Genomic DNA, 26,147 nt, shown 5'->3' on the forward strand with positions numbered 1-26,147 from the left:
TATCTGCTGGCTGGGTGGAGAACTTTCTCCAGGAATTAGAGCTCTGTGCAGATAAGTCAGAAGTAGTGAGCCCCCCCATCCTGGGGGCAGCATTCAAGTTGAGTCTGGACACCCTCTTGTCCAGCTTGTTGGATGTGAATTAGACCAGCTGACCTTGATGTCGTCTCTCCATCTTGACGGTCTTGGCTTCGTCATCCAAAGCTTTTATTTTTAACTCTCACGTTTCCTCAAAGGTCCCCGATCCTCTTCTGTAAAACTCTGAGTATATCAGGGTATACCTGAGTATATCAGGGTATATCTTGAGTCAGGAAAACTCTCGTCAGGGCTAGAGGTGCAGGTGGGAACGGTGTAGGGATTGGGGAGGAGGCTTGCCTACGCATGGCCCCGCATGACTTTTTCCAAACGGTAAATCATCAAGGGAGTTTTAAAAACTGCCCCCTTCTATCGTCTTGATGTCGTCCAACGAAGCAGGGGGGAGAGCGCCGGCGATTTGGGGTAGTCGAGGAACCCATGGTGGAAGGGCTCCTGGAGGCGTAACTGTTGCTTCCAGCCGGCAGTCGGGAAGCCTGCTGTGACACAATGGCACCCGGAGGCCCCGAGCCAGCCAGGGCCCATCTGGGGGGCTTGCAAGGAGGAGAGCAGGGTTTTGAAGAGGAAAGCTGCGGTGACCCGGACTCTTGTCCCAAAAAGTGCCTTCCCCACCCCACCCCTGGCCCCGCTCAGTGTGCCTGGATGCCTTTAGTTGAGCCACGCTGCCCTCTTAGCATCTGGGAAGGCGCGCTGGGAGCAGTGGCGTGGCCCGAGGCTCTGGGGGAGGCAGGGGTGTCTGCACAGGTCGGCGGGAAGGAGGGGGCACTTCTCAGGAGGGACGCCCTCGTGTCCCCACCCCTCATGCGGCCCCCGCTTCCCCGCAGGTGGTGGCCATCGACCTGGACGAGGGCCTGAACGGGCTGGTGTCCTACCGCATACAGGTGGGCATGCCCCGCATGGACTTCCTCATCAACAGCAGCAGCGGCGTGGTGGTCACCACTGCTGAGCTGGACCGCGAGCGCATTGCCGAGTACCAGCTGCGCGTCGTGGCCAGTGACGCAGGCACACCCACCAAGAGCTCCACCGGCACACTTACCGTCCGAGGTGAGGGCGGGGCTGCCTCCTACTGTGTGTCGAGCACGGTGGGCCCTGGGGCAGTGCCAGGCAGGGTGGGGAGCCCGCGAACACCACTGTTGTCCCCGTCCTTGCGGGCACAGGATGCCTTGCTAGTGGGTGCCCTCCTCGACCGTGCCACTCAACACAGAGTCTTCCCCGTCGCCACCAAGTCAAACGCTCCAGCGGGGTCTTCTCTCTCCCCACCCCGGGGCCACTGTACCCCCAGGGGTCTGGACCCACTGCCAGGGTCCCCTACCCCTCCCAGCCTCTTGGAACCCAGCAAAGAGCAGAGAGGCGCTGCACAGGGTTGGGGCCCTCGGGGTCAGCAGCAGGGAGGGGAATTTGCAGAGCCCTGCACCCCCTGTCTGGTCAGGGCCAAGGCCAGTTAGCATTTCTCCTCCATTCTGATCCTATCTTTAATTCTTGGGGCAAAACAGGGACATCGACACGCGCTGTGGCCAAAGGGCCCGAAGTAACCACGGGAAACTAAGTACAGAGCGTGACGGGCAAGATGTGGCCTGTTCTCTCGCACAGGCCGGCTCCCAGCTGGGCTCCTGCCTGCCTCCGGGGCATTGGTGCAGGCGGGGGCTGGCTCCGTACAAACACCCGCCTTGGTCCCAACCCGAGACGCGACTACGCAGTCTCTCATCTGCTGGTCCCACGCCTGCCCGGTGGGTTCCCGGTGCCAGTTTGGGGACCCACTTCCGTGCCAGCGATTGACAGGGAGGGCGCGCTCAGTTCTCTCAGGGATGGCCCCAGAGGACTTTTCTCCAGGGCTCAGCAGAAGCCGTGTCCTCGAACGGGCGCGTCGTTTCTCCTGGTGCCGTGACAAAGAGTGAGCCAAAGCAGGGGGATGGGATTGTTTCACAGGGAAGCTCGTCCCAAGCCCCGTCAGCTGAGAAAACAAATCTTTCGGGGAAATTAGACTTCTCTGGGAGGGGGCATCCTCAAAGCCAGCTGTTTTCCTGGGACCCTGTTGCAAACTAGGGGCAGGCCTCCCCAAGACCCCCACCCTGCCCCTCTCTTGCTCTCTGACTTCAGACAAGTGACTCCGCTGCTCTGAGCTCTTGTCCCCTCCTCTATCTGGCGTGTCTAATAATGGCTGCCTCACGCGGGTGTTTCGAGGGGGCTCATGGGGTGCTGTACAGGAAGCACTTAGCACAGGCCTGGCACGTGGCAAGAGCTGAGATGTCGCCATCCTCGCCACCATCATAACTGTTGTGGTTGTAAGGCACAAACTAGAGAGAGGCCCTGCGGTTTTCTCTCCTGCCTTGGGCAGCAGCAGCGGCAACAAACCGCCAGGGGAACAGGACCGTGGGAGGCTGAGGAGCTCTGGTCAGCTTGGCCCTGACCCTAGCAGGCACGAGGGGCCTCGGCCCGGGACCGAGAGGTGTAGACCCCCGCTGCCTTTGGAGCTGGGTTATCTGGAGCAGAAGCCAGGCCTAGCCCTGGGTGCTGACTCTGTCCACAGTGCTGGACGTGAACGACGAGACGCCCACCTTCTTCCCGGCGATGTACAACGTCTCTGTGTCCGAAGATGTGCCACGGGAGTTCCGGGTGGCCTGGCTGAACTGCACTGACAATGACGTGGGCCTCAATGCCGAGCTCAGCTATTTCATCACAGGTGCAACCAGCCTGGGTGGGGCCGGAGAGGGGGAAAGGGGCCCGAGTCAGCCATCAGCCGTCAGGCTTTAGCCCCTGCATGAGCCCCCTTGGGATTTTTCCCAAGGGCTTTGTAGCTGGGTCCCTCCTGTCTGGCTCTCTGGGGGCCTCCTGGACCTATTGGGAGATTGGGAACTTACCGAGGTTCAGTCTGGAGGGAGGTAGAGCCCGTGACTCCTGGGGAAGAGCCCTGCCCCCCACTCCACCCCCATGTCAAGGTGATGAAGCGGACACTGGGAGACTGTGGCCTTGTCCTTCCCCGGGGACCCTTCTTTCATGAGAATTCCTGTCTGTTGAGAGACAAATGGTTTAGATCTTTCTAAATAAAATGGTTGCAGCTCAAAAAGACCAAGCAGAAAGCTGTGGAGAAATAGTATGAAGCCTTGCCCTGGCTCAACAGGAGAAAGGGAGTCATGATCCATTAGTGATGTCTGCCATGACAGTAGACTTGGGAGGTGGTGGTGAATATGCCATGTATTAGTCATGCCTGGATTAGAACAGTTGCCCAGCCTTCTTTAGTCCCTGATACAGCCAAGACATGCTGGGATGGCACGGGGCTGTTCTTTCACATTCCTTAGCTGTCCCTTGGCCATTTTGCTGGTTCAGTCCTCTCTCTGTCCATGGCCTGCCTGCAGCCACGTTACTCACAAGCTCATGTGCGCACGTGTGCATGCACATGCATTCAGCACGCACACCGGTCTCCCTGATGCCTCTGCCCCTAGAGCAAGGAATGCCAGGTTCACAGCCCATCCTTGCTTGCTGCAACCGAGGGGACCTCCCAGCCCTCAGCCTCTCCTTTCCAGAATTTTCCCTCCTGCCCCTCCCTGTAGGGACCTAGCACCCACGGGGCAGTTCCTCCCAGTCTAGTCCTCCAAACTGCTCCAAGAAAGTCTTAGTTATCCAGACCCTGCCCGCCCCCTGCCCCGTGGACCAGTCATCGTTCAGCACCCAGCACTACTTGTGTCTCAGTTTCTACCCCACCCCCTAGAACCCAGACCTTGTCCCATGTGACTGGTGCTTCAGACCATCCACAAGGATGTCTGGGGTTTTCCCCAGGGACAAACTATGTAAGGACCAGGGAGCATCTCATGGCTCCCAGGATGATTTCCCAGCACCCAAAGTGGCCAGTTCCTACTGACCTGCTGAGAGCCTTCCTGGGTTGGGTGGGATTCTCAGATTTTGATTTGCTCATTCTGCAAGTTGCCTCGCATGGTCCGGGTCCAGACCCAGTGCCATGGCGCCCTCTACTGCCCAGAACACCACATTGCCTGTCAGCTGAACAGGGAGGGGTCTTTGCACTGTTTAGATGGGGGGGGGGGGGGGGGGGGGAGTCCTTTCCTGTCCACCTTGGAGAGGGGACCCTCACACTTCCTACCCCATCCACCTGCCCCTACTCTTCACTCGGTGGAGCCTCGGGGAGTCGCCATTCAGTCCAAGATTAGGGACCTGGAAAAATCTTGGCTGACCCCCAAGGCCCTGGCCACATATAAAAGCCTCGACCCAGGCTAACTGCTCAGACACTTCTACCAGACAGGCAGGTGGCAGAATGGCGAAGGACACAGGCTCAGGAATCAGACTGCCAAGCTGGCATCTTACACCCAAAATAGGTGACTGTAACCCGGGACAACACACGTATCCTCGCTAACGGGCCTTCTCCCCTCTCTGAAATGGGCTTGTGATAGTACAAGTGAAATGAATTAGCCCACATGAAGCCCCTGGTACACAGTAGGTGCTCAGTGGATATTCAACCCTTATGATTTCAGGCATTCGGCACCCACACCTGAGCCCACACAGGCCACACCCTCTTCAGAGCCACCCCCCCAGAACCCTGTTCTCGGGGCTGAATGGGCAGCATGGCCTTTTCCTCCCAGGCTACCCCTGGAATGTTCTGGCTCAGAAGCAGAGCTGAGGTGCCACCGCCCTTTCCCTGGCAAGAGCCCCGGTTCCTGACAGAGGCTCCATTGTCTTTGGCCCGCAGGTGGAAATGTGGATGGGAAGTTCAGCGTGGGCTACCGTGATGCCGTTGTAAGAACAGTAGTGAGCCTGGACCGGGAGACCACAGCCGCATACATGCTCGTCCTGGAGGCCATCGGTACGCACCGGCCCCACCTGCACACCACCAGCACGGTTCTGGGCACGGTTCAGTGAGGTGCCCTTCGAAGGCCAGGCAGCCCTGACCCCGGGAGCCAGGCCTTGAGTCGCAGTCTGTGTCGACACCGGTGGAGAAAGGGCAGCCAGACAGCCTATTGCTGAGCGCGGGTGGCCATGAGGCTTAGCTCACAGTGCTACAACGCAAAACATTTAGTTGCTGGGGTGGGAGCCACGGGGCAGCTAGACGGGAGACCGCTGTGTGGACAAACCGCTGCAAAACCAGGCCAAAGGAAGCCGAAAGGGGGAAGGGAGGAGCCAAGAGTATCGGGCGCACAGGGAGGTACAAGCATGTTCAGGGGAAGGGTGTGATCAGGGAAGTCTTCTTAGAGGAAGTGTCTTTGGATCAGCATCTTGGTTGCAAGTTTCAAATAAACTGACTTAAGCAATATGGGCTCACAAAACCAGTCCGTAGGGTGATGGAGCTTCAGGTGTGACTGGACTGGGGGCTCAGGGGATGCCACCAGGCTTCAGTCTCTCGGCATTGGCCCCCTCTGCCTCCTGTGTGTTGTCTTCATTCTCTGGCTGATGTGGTGACAAGTTGTGGCCTCAAACCTGGTCTCAATCCTTTTGGGTTCAAGTGCTGCATCGGGGAGACAGCCCTGGTCTCTTTCCTAGTCTCCCCAGCTAAAGCCCCAGATGAGCTGTGATTAGTTCCATCTGCCCCAGTGCCTGTCCCTGAACCCCTCGTCGTGGCCAGAGGAGGAGAGAGGTGCTAGTGAAGCCTGAATCACATGCCCATCCCTGGTGCCCAGAACCCCGGGCCTCAGGGTCAGGAAGGCGGAATTCTCAGAGGGACCTTCAGGATACGGGCCGGCCTGTGAGAGCAGCATGGGGCAGCTGGGCAGATACCTTGAAGGCTGAGTAATCGTCACATTGTGGGCCAAGTAAAGTTTCAGTAAGTCTAGAAGCAGGGAGGGCGTTTCAGGCAGAGGAACCAGCTCAGGCAGAGGCCTGGTTGTGGGAAAGAGCTGTGTGTGTGTGTGTGTGTGTGTGTGTGTGTGTGTGTGTGTGTGCGCGCGCCAGCAGCTGGCTTGTGGTGTGATGTATACTAGGGAGGGGGAGGCTGCAGTCAGGCAAGGCCAGCTTTTAGAGGCCTTAAGTTGGGCCAGAAATTTGGTCTTTGGTCTCCAGGTAGTAGGGAGCCCATGAGGGCTCTAGATGAGAAGAAGGATGTGATGAGACCTGTCCCCCACCCCCCTCCCCCACCACCCAGGTACGCTGCATCCTCCCAGGAGCATCCAGTTCAACATCTGCAGGGAGCTGTGGGTGAGAGGGAGTGAGCGTTCTGCGTCTCGCTCTTTCCTCTTTCCCACCAGTAGCTCCTCCCCAGCCCGCCCACGCCCAGATGCATCTGCCCTCTGGCGGCTCTCCTCCCACCCTCTGGAGACCCCTCATTCCCCCTGCGTCCAGCACCGTCTGGCAGGAGGAGAGGGCTCGGGATCAGGCCTCCGAGGGGGCCTGGCAGCTCATGCTGTGTCCAGCTAGGCCAAGTAAGCAGGAGCTCCCGTGGGAGGCTGGGCTTGGAGAGGAGCTCCAAAGAGCAAGACCAGGTTAGACACTTGTGCCCCAGCATGTGGTCAGCTGGCCTCGGGAAGAAGGACTGAGTCACCCCTGGTCCTTAGTCAATTCCAGCTGCCTGCGCTCCGCCCTACGGGTGACTCTCCTCGCCTGGACGCGTAGCACGGGGCCCAAGTTCCTTCCTCCAGGGAGGGCAACGTGACAGCTGTCCATGGGGCTGAGCCCCTTCCCCAGCCCCGGGAGGGTCCTGCAGGGAACTGAGGGGGCAGAGCCCCTGGATACCTCTGGCTCGGAAATCAAGCAGGGCCTGTACCCCCGAATGCAGAGGGTCCAGAGGCCAAATCTGTCCCGTAGGCATGTGTGACCTGTCTCTTGTTTCGTACAGAAGGACAGTTGGTTGTGAACATTTAAAAATCAGGAGATTTTATTTAGAAGCTCAGAGGTTCAGTTTCTCTGGAGAAATCGGAAGGTCTAGTGTCACGGGGCCCACGATGGACCGGCGCGGAGAAGAGCTGCCCTCGGGGTCACCCCTCCCACCTGTGCCCCCATGGGTCTCGCCCGCCTGGCCCCGTCAGCAGTTGGCTTGTGAGCTGTTCCTGGATCTGTCTCCGAGGGCTGCTGTAACGAATTACCACAAACTGAGTAGCTTAAAAGACTAGAGATTTATTTTCTCATGGCGCTGGAGGCCAGAAGTTCAAAATTAAGGTGTCGGCAGGCCTGCATTCCCTTCTGAAGGCTCTAGAGGGGCATCCTTCCTTGACTCTAAGCGTTTCTGGTGGCTCTAAATAATCCTTGGTTCGTGGCTGCAAAACTCCGGTCTCTGCCTCCGACTTAACCTGGCCTTCTCTTCGATTCAGGCCTCCCTCCGCCTTTTGCTTTTAAGAACCTTTGCCATTGGGCCTGTGGCCCACCCAGGCAGTCGAGGATACCTCATCTCAAGACTCCTTTTTTTTTTTTTTTTTTTTTTAATTTTTTTTTTTTCAATGTTTATTTATTTTTGGGACAGAGAGAGACAGAGCATGAACGGGGGAGGGGCAGAGAGAGAGGGAGACACAGAATCGGAAACAGGCTCCAGGCTCTGAGCCATCAGCCCAGGGCCTGACGCGGGGCTCAAACCCACGGACCGCGAGATCGTGACCTGGCTGAAGTCGGACGCTTAACCGACTGCGCCACCCAGGCGCCCCTCAAGACTCTTAATTACATCTTCAAAGACACTTTTTCCTAATAAGTTGACATTCACAAGTTCCCAGGGATCTGACGCGGGTAGATCTTCCAGGGGCCACGGCTGAAGCACTTCGTGCCTCCGTTACCTCCTCTGTAAAATGGGAATAATAATCACAGCACCTACTTCACATGCTTCTCCTGAGGGCTGCATGAGTTAGAATAGCGCCTGGGACAGGTTAGATATTGTTAGTGTTATTCTTAATCTAAAAAAGGGGGGGGGGGGAACCCCACCCCTTGCGACGGCCAGAGCAGGTGGGATGAACAGGAAATCTGTCCCTCAGGCAGCCATTAACAGCCCGTCTTCCTTCAACTCCCACAGACAACGGCCCCGTAGGTAAGCGGCGCACGGGGACGGCCACCGTGTTTGTCACCGTCCTGGATGTGAACGACAACCGGCCCATCTTTCTGCAGAGCAGCTATGAGGCCAGCGTCCCCGAGGACATCCCTGAGGGACACAGCATCGTGCAGGCAGGTGGCCATGGCCCCTTGGGGCTGTTGGTGGGCTGGGGGCAGGCATGGCTGCCACGTGGAGGGATGGAAACAGAAGAGGGTCCCGCTGCTGCTCCGGAAGTATCCGGTCGGCAGTGGGGAAAGAGGGAGCCAGGCACCCTCCTCCCTCCTGGGGATGGTAGGCCTTTAGTTTCTGTGGCCTAAGACAGCACCCTGGTTCCCCGCAAAACAGAAGGAAGGCCTTGCCTCCCTCCCTTCCCCCACAGCCCTCTCCTCTTCCCCCACCCCATCCGGAGGGCTTTTTGGAACAGCAAGTGGATGGAGCTGTCACATTTTCCCCGGTAGGAGGTGAGGGGGAAGAGGCAGGGCCCAGCTAGGCCCAGAACAGAGCGGCTTTCACGGGGCCCTCGGCCAAAGCTCTCCTCTTAGGAAGTAAACAGGCACGAGAAGAAAGAGTTCCTTTGCCCAGGGTGCAGGACAGCTCTGAGGCTCAGAGGAGAAAGGGGAGGACCTGAAAATGAGGCTTAGGTCCCCTCCCCCACCTCCCCCTGGAGGCCTCCGTTGCTGGATGCGGTGGGAGGCCGGGGCTGAGCCAAACACAGCAAATCTGGGCCTGTCCGCCAGGGCAGACTCCCAGGATCCAGGATCAGAAGGGGCTGGAAGTGGATCCACCTCCCTGCATCGGGGCAGGAGGAAGGCAGGAAATGGGCTGGGAGCAGGGTGCTGACTCCTAGAGGAACGGAGAGTCCAGGAAGCCACAGGGATTTGCAAGAGTCTGGGGGTGGTTCCAGAAGGAGGAACGGGGAGGTTTTCCTGGCCTCAGCTTCTCCTCTAACCTAATACCTGCCACCCCACTCACTGACAGTCTCCCAGGACCAAACTGAGGACATGCCTAGAGGTGTGGCCAGAGCTTTGTGGACCCCCCAGCCCCCACCCTCCCTTTCCATCCCCAGCTATTCCTTCTCCTCAGGCCTCAGGGCAGCCTTACCCCCTAGTCTCCAGGAAGAGAACACCTAGGACCGAGCAGGACACTGGCCTGGGCATGACACCGGTGACTGTAGGCCGAGTGCATCCTGGGATGTCTCAGGGAGGCCCTGGGAAGGGAGCCAGGAAGAAGTTCACAGGCTGGAAGGGAGAGGGTAACAAACCCCTGTGGGAGGAGGCCTGCCCCACTTTCTAAACCTGAAGAATTGGTTTCTATTTACACAACACTGCACAGCCTGAAATTCTAGAGCCCGTGAGTAATACAGGGCAGCCCTGATTCTCCCCGTTTCTCAGGGAGAAATTCGGGCATTAGTGACTTCTCCAAGGCCTTGGAAGTTTCTGGCCAAGTTGGCCTCACTCTCTGGTGTCAAACTGACCTAGAAGGAAGGTACAGTGGGCCTCACCAACATGCTGGAGAGAAAGCTTCTGTCTCAGGGAGAAGATGGCTTCCCCCCACCTCCCCAGGACTCCTTAAACTTTGGGGGGTTGGGGCACACCCAGACGGGGCCATCCTTCACCTGGGAAACAGAGGCGTCCTACTTCTGTGCCTGGAGCCAGTGAAGCAACGTGAAGGTTTGGACATGGTCTTGCTCTCTGCAAGCTTCCAGGCTTGTAGGAAGGACACGTAGACGTGGATCGCCCCCAATGCCAGGAAGAAGTGATCCTTTCTCTGAGAGATGTGAGGAGCAGGAGTGGTTCTAGGCAGAAAGTGGCTTTCCGCTGGAGAGCAAAGAGGGCTTCCCGGAGGGGGTGCCTTGGGAAGCGTAAGCCATGGCCTGGGGACAGGTGGTTCAGTTTGTCTGGAGTCTCGGGTCGAGGTGAGGCTAGAAAGCTAGTTTGAAGCCAGCTCCCGGGGGACGCCGATCACCACACTAAGGAGCCGTGGCTTTATCTAGCTAGCGGTTGGAAACCAGCGATGGTGTTGGAGCTGGGGGGTGGCAAAGCTGGAGCTCACTTCCTGAGAAGACCTGGCTGGCTGCATTGGGAGTCACAGCAAGGTGGGTCCCGGCAGCCCTGCAGCAGGACGCAGGTGGCAGGAACTAGGCAGCTCATACCCCGTCCGTCCACCCTCCAGATTTGGGACCCCGAGTGCATAGCCGCACCCTGTGGGGAGAGTTGGGGGTTTGGAATTCCGAGAAGCCCACTCTAGGGTAGGATTGCTTTGACAGGTAGCCAGTCAATGGCACAATTGCCAAAAACTCAGATAGCATCCCTAGTGTGGTCCAGACCTGAGGTCCCACAGCTGTCCCGGAGAGGTCTGGACCCTCCTACCCGAAAAGGAGGAGGCCTCCTGCCCTGGGCGAGGCAGGAACGCTGTGATGTGTCCTCGGAGCCCAGGTGGCATCACCTCTGGCTTCTGGCAATGCCTCCCACCGCTTTGACACAGCACAGCTCCTTGGCCTCACAAGGAGCTCTTTAACCCATTCTCAGCCCCTTCCTGGTCCATTGTGACATAGGCGCCTTGAAGGGGGGCCACCAAGATGGCTGCCAGGAGGGTGACTGGCTAGGCAGGGTTGAGAGCCTCCTGTTCGCCCTCCTCCCAGCAGGCACGCGGGCATCTGACCCACAAGGGTGCTGGCTGCTCCCAGGGATTATTAGGTGAATGCTGGTAGGTCCCAAGATTTCAAGGCGAGAAGTCGCTGGCTTGCCTCTTGCCTCTGGCACTGAGTTGGCACAGAGGGCAAGACAGTTCCTTGCCCCCCGTGTGGACGGAGTATTTCGTTTGGCTGGAGGGAACCTTTGGCCATTCGGCAACTCAAACTGGAATCCGTGCTGGACTGTGGCACCTGGAAGGTGGGCAGGACTTCTGTTGGGAAGCAGGGGCACTGCTTCCTGGAGGTGGTTGGTGCCTGGTTGCCAGAGAAGAGTGCTGGGGGTCCCGGGTTGTACCCTCTGGAGCCCGGAGCCGAGGGTCAGATGGCTGCAGGTACCCCGCTGTTGGCCCAGCAGTCTTTCAGCAGGCAGCAGCTGCAGAGTCGGCAGAGAGGAAGGCTTTCCTCCAGGGGCTGCCTCTGGGAAAGGCCACAGGCCTGGACGCACAGGGGACCACTGTGGCTGAGCGTGTGGCCCAGGTCCTTCTGCAGTCCCTGGTTCCAGGCTGTGTCCGCGGCAGGAGGATCCTCTGGTGGGTCCTGGGTGGCGGGGACGCCCCATCACATCTTGGTAGATTCCGTGCAGTCACAGTCGAGGTTGTCCTCGCAGCCCGGCAGGGGGCGTCTGGGAGCAGGCCTGCCTCTGCGGAAGCTGTGCAGGGAGCGGCGCAGAGAGCCCAGGCGCTTCCAGAGCCTGAGCTGGGGCTCGCTGGGGCTCCCGGGGTGGTGGGGCAGGCACTCCCGAGCCCTGCGGCTCGGGTCCAGAGCGGCCGGTTTGCAGAGGGTCATGAAGAGCAGACAGCTGGCCAGCAGAAGGAAGATGCAGGCCAGGGCGAGTAGCGCCGGGAGGGGGTCAGCTGCCTCTGTGGGACTGCCGGCAGTGACAGGGGCGGTGAGGAAGGTGAGGGGGCTGGGACCCCGTGTGCTCATGGCTCCTGCAACAGGAAGGGGAACGTTGATGGGGGCTGGGTGCTGCTAAACTAGCCGCAGACAGCATCACAGCCATTGTACAGGTGAGAACAGTGAGGACCAGAGAGGTGACAAGTCTCAGGTCACACAGCAGAAAGTGATAGAACTGGGCCTGAACCCAGGTCCCCTTTCTGCTCTACCCCCGGCCCACTTGCTACAGAGGAGGCAGCAGGGTGATGCCTTCTGGCATTTTTAAATCAATCCTCGTGAATTACACTAGTCTTCTGCCTGAAATCCTGGGATATAAGACCAACTCCATCAGTAGCTTGCTCTGTGACCAGGAACAAGTTATCAGTTATAGGATGCTGCAGCTGGCAAAGGCCCTAGAAATTATCTAATGTTGGGGCTGCAACCTGGGGGCCCGCAGGTACATTTCATTGGGTCCTTATCGTGTTTTTGTAAATGTCAATTAATCACGAGTATTTTTAAAGTCACAAACCCAAAACGAAGGGATTTCACATGGCTGTCTGAATGTCCGGCTGCTCTTGAAATTTGAGAATTGCCACACTGGCAGCCAGTTCCTGCCTGGCACTCAGTAGCTGAGGCTGAGCAGCCTTTGTCCCCTTTAGAGAGGTCTCTGGCCCCCAGGTCACCGCACTCCTTCACAGGCCCGCCACACACCTTATTTCACCTGCCTCGCCCCATGGGCGTTCCTGCTGGTGCTTCCCAGTGTGACCCAACCTGCTCCCATGACAAGGAAGAAACTGAGGCCCCAGCAAGGGAAGGCCAAGCCCATGCTGTGAGCCAGTGGCCAAGCGAAGACCAGAACTAGGTTCCCTGACTCCTGGCCCTGTGGCTCCCAATCCTCGGAGATCACTGAGCAGCTCTGAGAACAGGTGGGAACCCACAAAGAGCTACACGGTTGACTCCCCCTCCAGACCCCAGGTACCTGTTATCAGTCACGGCCATCCCGCTAAAGGGAGCTCAGCAAACAACCTTTGTAGATGGAAAATCAGGCTGAGCTTCTGGTTGGATAGGTCTGGGGTTGCAAATAAAAATCCTTAGAGCGCATGGCCGGTAGATAACTTGTGACAGAGGACCCTCAAGCAGGTGGCGGTGCCTCGGCCAGGCTGATAGAACGCAGGCCCGGCTCTTTCCGGTTTCCCAAGAGAAGCCAGAAATCTGGATTTTTCAGGCAAACGTTCCTGGCGTTTAAATGTTGGCAAGTAATTCAAATTTGGTTAAACCAGGAGAGGGGCACAGGAAGGGGGATATGGTGCCAAAGTTAAACAAACTCGACTCCAAAAAAATGTGCAATGAATTTTCAAATACATAAAACACTACAACAGGCCAAACAAAACACGCAAGCGGGCCACCGCCAGCTCTCAGGCCAGCACTGATGATGTTTGATTTCTACAAACGCAGGACAGGAAGTCCAAAAGAGGGCCAAAAAAAAAAAAAAAATCCTTTATTTCTCTTTGACCTTAGATACTTCCGTGCGGCGGGGACAGCAGTTTTCCCCCTTTCTCCCGGCTTGTAGCTTAGAGTAAACTTACGGTTGAGTTTCTAGCGTGACGCTCTGCAGAGTTGTGCCAAGGCTCTGTATGTGGGTTGCCCAGAGCCCGTGTCAGCAGGCAGTGGGGAGTGGAGAGGGCCCCCCCGCCCCACCCTCTGGAGCCCCTGTCCCTACCCCGGGCACTCACCAATGGCGGCGGGACCTAACTCCCAGCTCCCGGCCTCCTTCCTGCTCGCAGCCTCACCCCGCGCCCGGCCAACTGAGGGCACACAGCACAGCCCGCCTCCCACCCATTCCCTGCTACCACTCCTTCCCACGTTTCCAGACAGAACACGACCCCTCCCGGCTCCCAGCTGGAAACTTTGATGCCCGTCTAGCTGCCCGGGGCCGCTGCCTTTCAGGCATCGGGCCTAGAGAGCACGCCAGCTGGGCGGCCATATGTGGTTGGCCGTCCCTTGAATATGAGCATGGAAAAGGGATGGGGTGTGCCCACCACAGGGAGAAAACTGAGAAAACGTGCCCCCTCTCCTACCCTGGGCAATCTGAAGCGGGAGAAGTCTCAATCCTGCTAGTCCGGACAGTATTTCAAGGCTGTCACATGAGTCTGGGGACCCTATCAGACCAGCAAAGCTGGCCCAGACTCCAGTCCTTGGGGGAAGCACTTTAATAAAAAGGCACGTGAGGCTATAACTAGCATCTTAGTAGTTTTCTTGGAAGCGAGAGATTCTAAAGGGCTTGAAGACATCAAGCCACCCTCCCTGGAACACACAGCAAAACCAGCTACCAGATCCTTTTACAATCCCTCTGATCCACCAAGGGTCAGCTGGTTGCAGGGAAAAGAGGCCTCCACCAGACCGAGGCTAGGAATGATCTCGAGAGCAGGTGAAGCTTCTCCCTGCCCGCAAGCCCAAGGCACACTGGCAGGCCCCTGCTTTAGACGTATCTCTGCAAGCTCAGTCAAGAACGTTCTTTTTTCCCTCAGAAGTCCCTAGAACAGCACCTGCTGGAACAGAAGAACTAACCTCAGGGTACATTTTGCTGTGTGGCCTTGGGCCAGCCACCGTCCTTCGCTGGGCATTGTTTCCACTCTGCAGAAAGCAGAAGGACTCCCCAGGTCTGCACGCACCCTCACACCCTCCCCCAGAGTCCCCCAGCAAGGGTCTGGCCCCACTTTCCTCACCACACCTTCTCCTGCAGCTCCCCGAACTCTGACCTCAGAGCCAGCGCTCAGCAGTCCCAGGCTGGGTAGACAGGTCTTCTTAGCTGTGCAAGAGAGGCCCAAGTAGCACCGGGTGCCACCCGTGACCCCAACTTGCCCCGGCCTCTGCCGTGCCCTGTGCCCCTCAGTCAGCCAGGCTGGGCAGAGCGAGCTGTCTTCACTCACTCTCCAGCTAGCCCTGGCTTTGTCTGGAAGAGTTTGGGCCCTGCCTTGGGGGAGGGGACAGCCAAGAAGGGTAGGGATGGCAGCTGGGCTGGGCAGAGGGAGAGGGGAGCCAGGCAGAGGAGCCCAGTTGCTCCCCAAGCCTTCCCGGGGCCTCACTTCAGCCGGTCTCCTTGGAGCCCTCTCAGCGGGCAGGGTGGAGGCCTGGGGGAGTCACGGGGAGGGTTTCACTGCCCCGGCAGCAGCCCTCACCTTCCCCCATCGGGTGTTTGAATGGTATGGTCGGTAGCCAGAGGGTTGCTATTCAGTGCCTGCCAGCCTCCAGGTTACCCGGGAGAGGGGAGAGAGGAGAGGGGCTACAGCCCAGCAGCAGGGTGATAGGCCCTGGCAGCTCCCGGGCCCCTCCTCCCCTCCTGCACCCCTGCGCCCCTCACCTCCCAGGCTTACCACTCAGCTTCCCAGAAAAGCACCTGCCCTTTGAAGGTGTCTCGCTGCAGAAGGGAGGGGTGAGCGATGTTTTCAAAGGTCAAAGAGATCTTAGGGCAGAAAGCACAGAGTTGAAGGCCAGCCGTGGCTATGTTCCTTATAGTTTGGGTGGGCCCTTGGAGACCCTCCAGGTGGTGTTTCTCCAGCTCTCCCGCACCACACACACACACACACACACACACACACACACACACACCCCTCCCCAATCTTCTTTCTTCCCGGAAGCCAGAGCCTCCCCAGCAGCCAGCTGCCTGCAAAGGAGCCTAAGTCGTAAGCAGCTTCCCCGTCGAGGACCCCCCCCTCCCCCGCCCAAGCTCCCAGAAATACAGCACAGAGGTCATGGTGCCTGGGCCATTGTTCCAGAGACTGAGGATATAGCAGTGGACAAAGTCCCTTCTCTCCGTGGGAATATAGATAGTAAACAAGGTTATAGTATATCAGAAGCTGATGGGGGTGGGGACAGCCTGGGTATTGGAGTGGTGGGGGGTGGGGGGGGGGCTGCAGCTCCACATACAGCAGTCAGGGAACAGATGACATTTGAGCAGAGACCTGAAGGCGATGAGGGCGCGAGTATAACACAAACCCGGAGGGAGAGCTGGCCGGTGGAGGAAACAACATGTGCTTGGCATTCAAGAACCAGCAGGGAGATCCGTGTGGCTGGGGCAGAGCTGGTGAGGAGGGAGTTGTGGAAAATGAGCTCAGATACTCCCACTTCTCACCAGTAGGAAGGTGGACTCGCTCTTTCTCTGGGCCCAAGGTCCAAAATCTCAGCGAAGGAGTAGACTGACTCAGTTTTGATGAGGTGCCCCCCTCGCAGACCAGCCACCGCTGGCCCCGGTCAGTAAGGACCCGGCAGCCTCGGTGCTGCGGTGAGAGGTGGAGAGAAGAGCGCAGGTCCAGAAGCGAGAGGTCCAGGGCATCACAAGGCAATTCGCCACAACTCGAGACGACACGCCGAGGCCCCGAGTCCGCCCGGCCATGCCGTCGGGCCTCTTCCTGCATCACCTTGCGGGGGAGCGACCTCAGCTCGCTTCAGGCACCTGGCAGTAGAGTAGGTGTTCGGTTCTTGGTTCGACAGGACCCGCCTTGGGGCTGGCGGTGACTCTGCCAGCAGCCTCGAGGCTGGACTCCTTGTGAAAACGGAGAGACCCTGGGTGGGGTCTCTGAGTGAGAACAGCACGCCCCAGGTCCCACCAGGGACAGCCCACAAGCCCCGGTGACCTGAAATAGACCGGAGTGAACGCATGGGTGGTTGAGTACGGAGCCACCTGGCGGGAGGTGGGATTTCTGGGGTTCCGCCAAGTGGCTGTTTCGGTACCTGGTGCCCAGCCGGGACTCAGCGTGGCCAGAATGGCTTCCACCCGGGAAAACTGGGGGCGAGGTGCAGCCGCACGTCCAGCCCCACCCCAGATGAGGCTCCTGGGGTCTCAGAAGGAGGAAGGAGGAAGGCAGGCTCCCGTGGGCTGACCTAATCAAGCCTGGATCTAGAGAGCTCCAGTGTGCCACCCTCCACCCTCTCCCCCACCCTCCCCAAGACCCTGGTGGAGGATCAAGGGGCAGAGCTGACGGGTCCCCTGCCAGGACAGGGCAGCATAGAGCCCTCAACAGGCGTCCTTGTGGGGGTCGAGACGGGCATGTCCTTCGCCTCTGACGCTCCCCCGGCTTCTGTGGGCAACCACACGTTGTCCAGGATGGGCTGGGGGCGGCGTGGAGGGCGGGAGAGGGGCTTCACCGGCGCCTCCTCTCCCCGTGGGATGGCGTTCAGGGGTTGACATGTCTCATTCTCCCTCAGCTCAAAGCCACAGATGCGGATGAGGGCGAGTTTGGGCGCGTGTGGTACCGCATCCTTCACGGTGAGTGGGTTGCCCTCCTGCGCTGAGGAGGGCCGAGCTTCTCCAGGCTGCCGGGAGTCTGGGAAGGGAGGCCAAGGAAGCCTTAGGCGCCATACAAGCCACACACACGGGCGGCGGGCAGAGGGGGGAAAGGGACATTCTCTGATCGTTCGCACCAAGTTGGGTGTCTTTGAAGTGAGCCTGCTGCGCTTGATTGCTGTCCTCCTGGAGTGCCTCGAGTGGGAAATCACCCTGACAGAGGGGGCCTTGGGGGAGGGCGGCCCCCGGCAGTGAGCCCCCCAGACATTGTCACCAGCCCAACATCACTCAGACACTGGGAAGGTGCCCTCGGCGAGCTGGCCAGGAGTCTCGTTGGGCCAGCCAGCATCACGTGACCATCCCTGACCCGATTACTATTGGCCAGAGATTGAAATACGCCGATCTGCCCGCTCTTGGAATCGGGGGTAAAACCACCCCTGCGCAAAGCACGTGGACTGATGGTGGAGGAGGGTGGACCCCCCAGCGGAAAATTGGCATGCTCTTACCCCAGGACAGTGGAAAGTCCTGGACCAGCCCAAAGATATACACAAAATCCTCACTTCAACAGCCCACAGAGAACTTGCCTTTGTGTCTCTTCTTGTACTGTCCCAGATCCTTCTGAAATTTTGAATCCCCTGAAACGTCATATAGGGGTCTCAGGGGACCCCCAGCCTTCCCATAAGGAGGGTACAAGGTGGGCTCCCGTCCCCTCCCTCAAATCCTGCCAGGCCAGGGCAGCGTGAGGCAGAGGCCTTCTTGCCATCATAGGCTTTGTCCAGGCTGCTGAGACCTCTGTGCGGGGTCAGCATTCTAGGGGTCCGGGCCCCACATTTTCCCCATCGCCATGCTATGAACATCCCATGTCCTGCTCCAGGCCAGAGCCCATGCATCTCCTCTGTCCCTCGGCACAGGTAACCATGGCAACAACTTCCGGATCCATGTCGGCAACGGACTCCTGATGCGAGGGCCCCGGCCCCTGGACCGAGAACGGAACTCATCCCACGTGCTGATAGTGGAGGCTTACAACCATGACCTGGGCCCCATGCGGAGCTCCGTCAGGGTAAGGTGGGGGGGGGGGGGGGGGGGGGGGGGAGGGGCTGGCACATAGCCAGTCAGCAGGCCGTGAAGCCCTACCTCCCCTTCAGCAGTGGCCTCAGAGCTGGGCCGAGACCACAGCTGGACCAGAGATGGCCACCAGCTAAGGCTCGGTGGGGGCCGGGAGCCACTGGTTTTAGTTGCTGAGTGACCCGGGGCTAGGTGTGTGGTCGAGGAGGCCAGAGCCCAGCCTGGGATCTTGGAAGCGTCCTTTTGTTCTGAGCCTCAGTTTCTCCAGATGTGGAAGGGGGTCAGCGATACCGATGTCGGTCCTAAGAGACAGGAGGGGTGTCCTTACCCTGCTAACCCCCACAGCCACGCCACTCGCTAGGGAAATCTCACAGTTACGATCTCGGAAATAGAGACGTTGCCAACTTCAGTCTGCGTGAGGAAACTGAGGCACAGAGGCGTCGCTAGTGCCGGACCAGGACTTGAGCCAGGACTCCTGAGTCCAGGCTCCGCGCACTTCCCATTGAAAGTGTCCCCCAAAATATTCCAGTTACCGCTCCCGGCTGCTGCAACAAACGTATTCTTTTCCGCCCACCCTCACTCACCTCGAGCCTCTGCCCTACGCGGCTGAAATCAGGTTAACCTTGATCTTCCCGAATGGTCGAAAACAGACACACCGGTACCCCTAGTGGCTGGGTCGGTTTATACACTATTCTGCCCCGTGGCAGAGGGATGGCTGAGGCAAAGGACACGACCTCTCGAGGCCACCCCACCCTACCCCCACTGCACACTCAGCAGCTCACAGCCCCTTCCCCAGCACCAGGTGGAAAGTGAGTCAGACCCCAAAGGTGAAGAGTAGGAGGAAGGTGGGAAAAGCCGGGGTGGGGAGCAGGCAGGGACTTTTACCCAGGACTGAGTATGAGCTTCTTATCAGCCACATCTCCACCCCGCTATTTCCCCGGGGCTGGAAACAATGAACAGAAGCCTGGGTCACCATCATGCGGGAGGCGCTAGAGAGTAGGTGACTCGGCCTTGGCCCATCTGCTGATGCCCCCGCAGCTTTGCCCCAGGAGGAGATGGAAACAGAAACCTGGGTCCTTACAGCTGCCCCTCTGAGTGAGGGTCTGTCCAGGCACGGACGGCTCAGGGAGTCACACCCCTTGGGCTTTCACACCTTGGGGCTGCTTGGAATGATTCCAGCGCCCTGGTGACTGCCGGTCGCACCACGTGCCCCGGGGCATTCCCCCACGGCCACGTTCACCTGCACGACTGCGAATCGCTTGCTCGCGTGCTGATTAGCGCACTCGCGTCACGGCTTGCTGTTTGTGGAGCCGACTTCAGGCCGCAGAGTGACTGATGTCAGGGTAGCTCGGGTTGGCTCCCTGGACTTTTGGCTTCCTGATCACGGCCCCCCTTGTGGCCCCTCACTCCCCACCCTCCCGGGAGCAGGTGGGCACTCTCTCCAGGGTCTGCCCCTGTCGGCCTCAGCATTGTGACTGCAAACCTCCTTTAGCCACCAACCTTGGTAGACAAAATGGTGTGCAGTGCCCCAGGGCATATAGATCGAAGCCAGGCTGTGACGGTCAGCGCAGGGATGAGACACTGAGAAGCACACCTGCTTGGCCACGCTCCTTTCTGTCCTCTCCCCATGGGCCATGAGGAAGAGCAAACCCTCATGTGAACTCTAAGTGCTTTCTGTCCTTGAACCCTTTCCTCTTTCTTTTTTAAATTTTTTTTTTTTTTTTTAGGAGGAGGGTGGGGAGGAGCAGAGAGAGAGAGAGAGAGAGAGAGAGAGAGAATCCCAAGCAGGCTCTGCCCTGTCAGCACAGAGCCCGACACAGGACTCGATCTCACGAACTTGAGATCGTGACCTAAGCCAAAATCAAGAGTAGGACGCTTAATGGACTGAGCCACCCAGGCGCCCCTGTCATTGAACTCTTTTAACCCTCCTAACAGCCCTACGAGGGAGGCGTTGTTGTTATACCCATTGTACAGAGGAGTAGACTGAGGCAAAGAGGGGTTGGCCAACATGCTTAGGGTCCCATAGCAGTAAGGGTAGAGCTGGGCTTCACGCCCCGGCCGTCCAGGCAGGTCTGTGCTCTCAGGCACTACACCGTGCTGCCCTATATACAGGCCCTTCGGAGCACAGAGACCGCTGCCCAAAACCCGAGTCATTTTAACGTGGGAATTTAGGAGCCGGCACCCAGGGCGGGGGCTTGATAGCCCTTGTAAGACACAGCCGCCACACCTCTGGGCCCCAGGAAACCTGGGAGCTTCCCTGAAGACAGTGTGGGGACTCCAGCTTTGCCCCAGATTCACTTGCCCAGCAGCAGTGGAGACGGCCCCTAGGCACCACTCTATTCTCCAGTTCCCGCTTCAGAGACCAGGGCCCGGGAGCACAGAAAGTCCCCCTAGAGACCGGGGACCTCACATGCACACTGCGATTTTGCACACGCCTGTGCACACATCTCCTCCCCTGTCCCTGTTGGAGGGCACAGCGCTGGGCAGACAGTGGGGCTGGTTCTCCAGGGAGCCTGGTGGTTCGGTCGCTGAGCCCTCCTGCTCACAAGATTTTGGCAGACCTGGGCGTTTCCTGTACATCTGTGTCTCTCAGGTTTGTAAACCACACCGTTTTGCCTCCTGTCTCTGCTGCTAAAAACAAGGCTGAAACCAACAAGAGGCTTAGAGGTATGGAGACAGCCTCATAGAAGAACGGGCCACACCCAGGCTCCATGCCACCTCCGTCCTCCTTATCGTGCTGGCAGACTGGCCCTGGTTTTGTCCCCACGACCCTTGGAGGAAAGGCCATTTGGACGAGCAGACTCGGGAAGGGGAAGGCTGACGGTTTTGAAAGATGGATGGTTAGTTTCTGTTTACAGAAAGAGAGTTCCCGAAATTCGTCCATGCAAATTCCCCCCACACCCACCCCACCCAGCATCTTCCCAGCCAAGTTCTTGGTGAAGCCAGACTTAGAAGGTTCCAGTTCGTAAGCAGCTGCACTCCGGGGCGGGCACTTTAGTTTGCATAGTGGGTTCTGGGCGTCTGGACATGAAAATGTGATGACACAGCAGGGCTCAGGAACCCCAAGAGCAGGGAAGTAGAGAAACCTTTGCCCACATGTGCCTCTCTGCCCCCCTACGTCTGCTACCAGCCTCCCCCAGCCCCCAAGTCCTCTACTGGTCAGGCCACCGTTTGTGCTTGTGCTAACAGAAGCCCCTTCACTTTCTTCAGCAACTTTCCAGCTAAGCCCAGAAGAAAAGCCAGAGTAGGGGTGCCTGGGTGGCTCACTCAGTTAAGCATCCAACTCTTGGCTTCAACCCGGGTCGTGATCTCACGGTTCTTGGCATGAAGCCCCGCGCCGGGCTCTGCACTGACAGTGCAGAGCCTATTTGAGATTCTCTCTCTCTCCCTCTCCCCTGCTCCTGCTCTCTCATGCTGGCGTTCCCTCTCTCTCCCTCTCTCTCTCTCCCCCTCTCTCTCTCTCTAAATAAATTTAATAATAACAGTTAAAGAACCCAGGGCTGATCCCAAAGGCAGCGATGAACCAGAAACCCAATGTTCGTGCTCTCACATTGCCTGGGGCACGGTCCCCCCCATCTTGGAGAAGAGGCAAAGGCCCTGGGCCTCCCTGTGGCTCCTTAAGCACCAGCGCTCTGTGACACGCGCCCCTTCCCTACCACACTGCTCCTTCTGGACACAGACCTGGTCCTGCCCATCCTGGGCCAGACCCTCCCCGTGCCCCTGTGTGTAGGTGAGGGGCAGGGGCAGGTGGTGTGGCAAAAGGAAGAGCCATGACCCTGATCTCTAGCCACAGACTCTCTCTCCACTAACAGCTCTTAAACTGTTTTCGTTCTGTTCCGCACAGACACATGTTCTTTAAAGAGCAATTAGAGGGGCGCCTGGGTGGCGCAGTCGGTTAAGCGTCCGACTTCAGCCAGGTCACAATCTCGCAGTCCGTGAGTTCGAGCCCCGCGTCGGGCTCTGGGCTGATGGCTCAGAGCCTGGAGCCTGTTTCCGATTCTGTGTCTCCCTCTCTCTCTGCCCCTCCCCCGTTCATGCTCTGTCTCTCTCTGTCCCAAAAATAAATAAACGTTGAAAAAAAAAAAATTAAAGAGCAATTAGAAAGTACACCTAAGCAGTGATGAAAACTGTGCCTAATTCTGCAGTTCGGATATAGGCACTTTCTTGGCCAGGATCCTCAGAAGCAAATCCTGAGACAAGAGTTGCTGTGAAGGTGGTAAGGAGAAAGGATCCCCAGGAGAATTTGCCAAAAGGGGCATGGGACCAGGAAGGAAGGGCCGCCCTGTGGGAACTTTGGCTCAGTCCCACAGAGAGCTCTGGAGAGACTCACTCCAAGGACCCAATCAGGGCTGAGGAAGCCAGTGGTTATACTCCACGCCCATCAGCCACTGGCTAAGGACCGCCCCTGGGGTGCGTGTTGGGGGGGTGGGGTGGACAGAATCCCCAGGCACTTCTGGCTCTCTGGGTGTTGGTGTTCAGCAGCCTGGGTGGGCTGGGGTTAGTCCCCCAAAGAGAGCCACGGTTCCTGGCCGCAGACAGCAAGAACATTCAGAGAAGGTGCCTGAGCATCCACAGGGGTCTGAGCACCAGCGTCCTCTGCTGATGTTTGAATGGGGTCACTTTCAACTTTTTAAGTACTTTTGCAAGGCCTGGCTGGTTTTGTCTTCATAACAACCCTGGAAATGGCTCAGAGCATGAATCATGACGCCGATACGTTACTGTGTCATAGCTGAGAAACTTGACGGCCACAAAGAGTCACGGGTTCCCACAGGGTTAGTGGCGGAACCAAGAGAACGAGAAAATGATGTTTGAGCACCTGCCCCATGCCCGGCACCGTGCAAGGTCGGGGGACATGGTGACCAACCAGAGAGCCCCAGGCCTTCCATAGAGAGCTCACCGCTGGCCCGGAAGAGCAGCGGCCACACATGCAGGCCCAGGTGGGCCCAGCCCTGGACTTCTCGGGTCTCCACCCAACCTTGACCTTCCACCCCCGGTCTGGCTCCTACAGGTGATAGTGTATGTGGAGGATGTCAATGACGAGGCCCCCGTGTTCACACAGCAGCAGTACAGCCGCCTGGGGCTTCGAGAGACCGCGGGTATCGGCACATCGGTCATCGTCGTCCGAGCCACAGATCGAGACACTGGTGAGGCCGGCTGGGGAAACAGGGGAGTCCGGCTCCCTAGAGTGACCCCCCCCCCCCAGCTCATCCCTCCTGCTCCTGTGGAGCCTGTCTTCCTTGGGATGGCTCGGGCTCCCCCATCCAGCAGCTCCCAAGCTGGGGAGGGGCTTCGGGAACAGTCCTGGTAGCATCCCCACCAGATGCACAGGCCTAGAAGGACTGAAGTCAGGGAGTTGTCCCAGTCTCCAGATGGAGAGAGGGTAGGTCCCAAGCTTGGAAAGTCTAGGTTTCTCACTGGGGGACCCGCAGCTCCTGGCTAGCCTTTGGCCGGGGGCGGGGCAGTGCTGGGGGAGGTAAAGGACTTGTCACACAGCTGGCTGAAGCCTGCTGCTCCAGCCAGAAGCGGCTCCATGTCCTACAGGCCTAGCTCAGGGCCTGACACACACTTGCTCCACAAAGGGCAGGGTTCTGCAATGCTCTGAAGGCAGTCGAGACCTCGCCAAGGACCCTGAGCGCCAGAGAGGGCCCCAGGTGGCAGTGCACAACAAAGGAGAATGGGGCCAGGTCACTGTGGCCCTCTTCATGGGGCCCAGCTATGTGGGCCACTACCCCCAGCCAGGGATGCAGCCAGAGTGGGACCCTTTCCTAGGGGTCCACTGCCCCCCTGGAGAGGCTCCCTGAGCTGCTCCCAGCTTCCCAGCCCCCCAGCGTCACCTCATGTCAGCCCCTCTCTGCACCCTCAGCCCCGCTGGGGCACAGGATGGGGTGGCGGGAGCAATAGGCCTGAAAACTCTCAGGTCGGTTGCCATTCCTTATATGGCACTTTCGTACGAGTCAGATCCCACACGTCACCGTTGCCCACTGCTTCGTGGCCTTTTCTGGGTCAGGAATCCTTTTGAGAAATTAGTGAGAGCTGTGCATCCCTCCCTAGAAAAATCCCAGAAAGATGTATATCCATCCCGAGCTTTGCAAATGCTTTCAAGGAAGTCTGAGATTTCCTGAGTGGTTTTATGGCCATTCCCTTCAATGCCTGAGGAATCCCAACTCGAACTCCTGTTGAAGAGCACGCTGAGGCCAAGGGTTTGAAGTGGAGGAGTGGGGGGCGGCGTGGGGCCGGGGAGGTATCCCTGTTACTAGAACCCTTTGGCTGGAGGGGCCACATGGAGTGTCGGTCACTTCTGAGGATGCTGCCCCTGTCTGACACTTTGTAGATGAAAGTTCCCCCTACAAGAGATCCCTAATGTCCAAATACCCAAGGGAGATACCTGAACTTGAATTTGGAGGCTCCAGAAGCAGAACCAAATCCCACCAGTGCCTCTCTCATGCCAAAGCCAAGCCCCAGAGGGGTTGTGTGTGCTGGGCCTTGCTGTCCACACAGACCTTGACCCCGTCCTCTGCCGCTGCTCCTGGGACAACCCAGCCCACAGGGGTGGGGGACGGTGCACACCGGGCAGGCCGGCCAAGGCCCCTCACCCTGTGTCCCTCAGGGTCAGCAGCAGGTGTGCTGGCGGCACCTTGGGAAGCCCCAGGGCAGCCCCACACCGGTCTGGGACAGCACAACCTCTTGGGTGTTCCCACAGGGGACGGTGGCCTGGTGAATTACCGCATTCTGTCCGGCGCGGAGGGGAAGTTTGAGATTGACGAGAGCACGGGGCTTATCATCACTGTGGATTACCTGGACTATGAGACCAAAACCAGCTACCTGATGAACGTGTCTGCCACCGACCAGGCACCCCCCTTCAACCAGGGCTTCTGCAGCGTCTACATCACTCTGCTCAACGAGCTGGACGAGGCTGTGCAGTTCTCCAATGCCTCCTACGAGGCTGCCATCTTGGAGAACCTGGCCCTGGGCACCGAGATTGTGCGGGTCCAGGCCTACTCCATTGACAACCTCAATCAGATCACCTACCGCTTCGACGCCTATACCAGCACCCAGGCCAAAGCCCTCTTCAAGATAGATTCCATCACGGTGAGGGAGACTGGGAGCAGACACAGCAAGGGCTCTAAGGGGCAGGAAGCTCAATCCTTTTACAGCTAACCAACATTTATTGAGCTCCTTCAATATGCATGGCACTCTCCTCTTCGTCATAAAGTGTCTTTGAGATAAATATCCCTAGGAAACATTCCTCTCCATATTCAGGGGTAAGGTAAAGTTTATACATAGGCAACCCGGTAACCTTCTTGTTACCAGACAACGACAGCTAGGTAAGTCATCACATTTCTCTTTTTACCTTGGCTGTTAGGAAGCTCAGATATAAAGTGCTTCATCACAGTAGCTAGTCTTAGCTCGGTAGCAGCCAGTCTCTCATCTACCGTCCGGATCTTACTCTTCCATCTTTGCTTTAACGTGTCTTTTCTCGGCCTCCCCTCTTTGAAAATAGGCAAGCGTAGGGGCACCAGGGTGGCCCAGTTGGTTGAGCGACCGACTTCGGCTCAGGTCATGATCTCGTAGTTTGTGAGTTCGAGCCCCACGTCGGGCTCTGTGCTGACGGCTCGGAGCCTGGAGCCTGGAGCCTGCTTCGGATTCTGTGTCTCCCCCTCTCTCTGCCCCTCCCCTGCTCATGCTCTCTCTCTCTCTCTCTCTCAATAATAAATAAACATTAAAAAAAATTTTAAAAATAGGCAAGTGCACAGTGTACAGGCCTTATCCTAGGGAATACTGGGTTCACAAAGATGAACAAGCGTTCCCAGCCTTCAGAGTCCTGAGACTGAGAGGAGAATCAGGCGTAATCAAGGGTGCACATCAGGGCACCACAAGGGAAGATGTAAAGAGAACTACAACGCGGGTGTGATGTTGCTGCCTGAGGCCCGAGCGAGAGGGATCTTACCTGGCTGGGGAAGCCGGCAGAGGTGGCATCTGAATGAGATCTGAGAAAGAAGTAGGGTTTGGGCCGACAGAGCTTCACGGGGAGGTTCTGCCGGGCAGAGGGAGCGACAAGGAAGTGGGGAAGTAGGCAGAAAGTTTGGGAGTAGCGAGGACTCTGGTTTGACGGGAGCGCGGGGCTGCTTGGGGGCGGGGTGGCCTCCGCCCGGTGGGTAGGACGTTGTCACTCGCCCGTCTGGCCCCCTCCC

The 26,147-nt window shown here is 58.2% G+C and overlaps 2 protein-coding genes across 17 annotated transcripts in view; one reads left to right on the forward strand and one right to left on the reverse strand.

The window, feature by feature from the left end:
- CDH23 (cadherin related 23) overlaps positions 1 to 26,147 on the forward strand; it is a 420,227-nt gene that overhangs the window by 317,243 nt on the left and 76,837 nt on the right. For all 9 annotated transcript variants that reach the window (XM_040485294.1, XM_040485295.1, XM_040485296.1 and 6 more), the window contains 8 exons: positions 915 to 1,134; positions 2,618 to 2,770; positions 4,787 to 4,900; positions 8,021 to 8,169; positions 16,812 to 16,872; positions 17,802 to 17,950; positions 22,964 to 23,099; positions 24,656 to 25,044. In XM_040485294.1, the coding sequence (XP_040341228.1) occupies positions 915 to 1,134; positions 2,618 to 2,770; positions 4,787 to 4,900; positions 8,021 to 8,169; positions 16,812 to 16,872; positions 17,802 to 17,950; positions 22,964 to 23,099; positions 24,656 to 25,044 (1,371 nt within the window). The remainder of the gene's footprint in view (positions 1 to 914; positions 1,135 to 2,617; positions 2,771 to 4,786; positions 4,901 to 8,020; positions 8,170 to 16,811; positions 16,873 to 17,801; positions 17,951 to 22,963; positions 23,100 to 24,655; positions 25,045 to 26,147) is intronic.
- On the reverse strand, positions 9,706 to 26,145 carry CUNH10orf105 (chromosome unknown C10orf105 homolog). 8 transcript variants are annotated; one of them, XM_040485309.1, is made up of 2 exons: positions 25,904 to 26,145; positions 9,706 to 11,662 (listed from the first exon to the last, which is right to left on the reverse strand). In XM_040485309.1, exon 2 carries the CDS (start codon positions 11,655 to 11,657, stop codon positions 11,289 to 11,291), a length of 369 nt encoding a protein of 122 aa, XP_040341243.1. In that variant the 5' UTR covers positions 11,658 to 11,662; positions 25,904 to 26,145; the 3' UTR covers positions 9,706 to 11,288. The 8 variants fall into 8 exon arrangements, with proteins under 8 accessions (XP_040341243.1, XP_040341245.1, XP_040341241.1 ...); XM_040485311.1 differs by lacking the exon at positions 25,904 to 26,145 and adding an exon at positions 14,981 to 15,218; XM_040485307.1 differs by lacking the exon at positions 25,904 to 26,145 and adding an exon at positions 14,366 to 14,916.

Source organism: Herpailurus yagouaroundi, unplaced genomic scaffold (genome assembly GCF_014898765.1).
Source record: "Herpailurus yagouaroundi ecotype Mexico unplaced genomic scaffold, PumYag 163, whole genome shotgun sequence".
NCBI classification, from domain to species: Eukaryota; Metazoa; Chordata; class Mammalia; order Carnivora; family Felidae; genus Herpailurus; species Herpailurus yagouaroundi.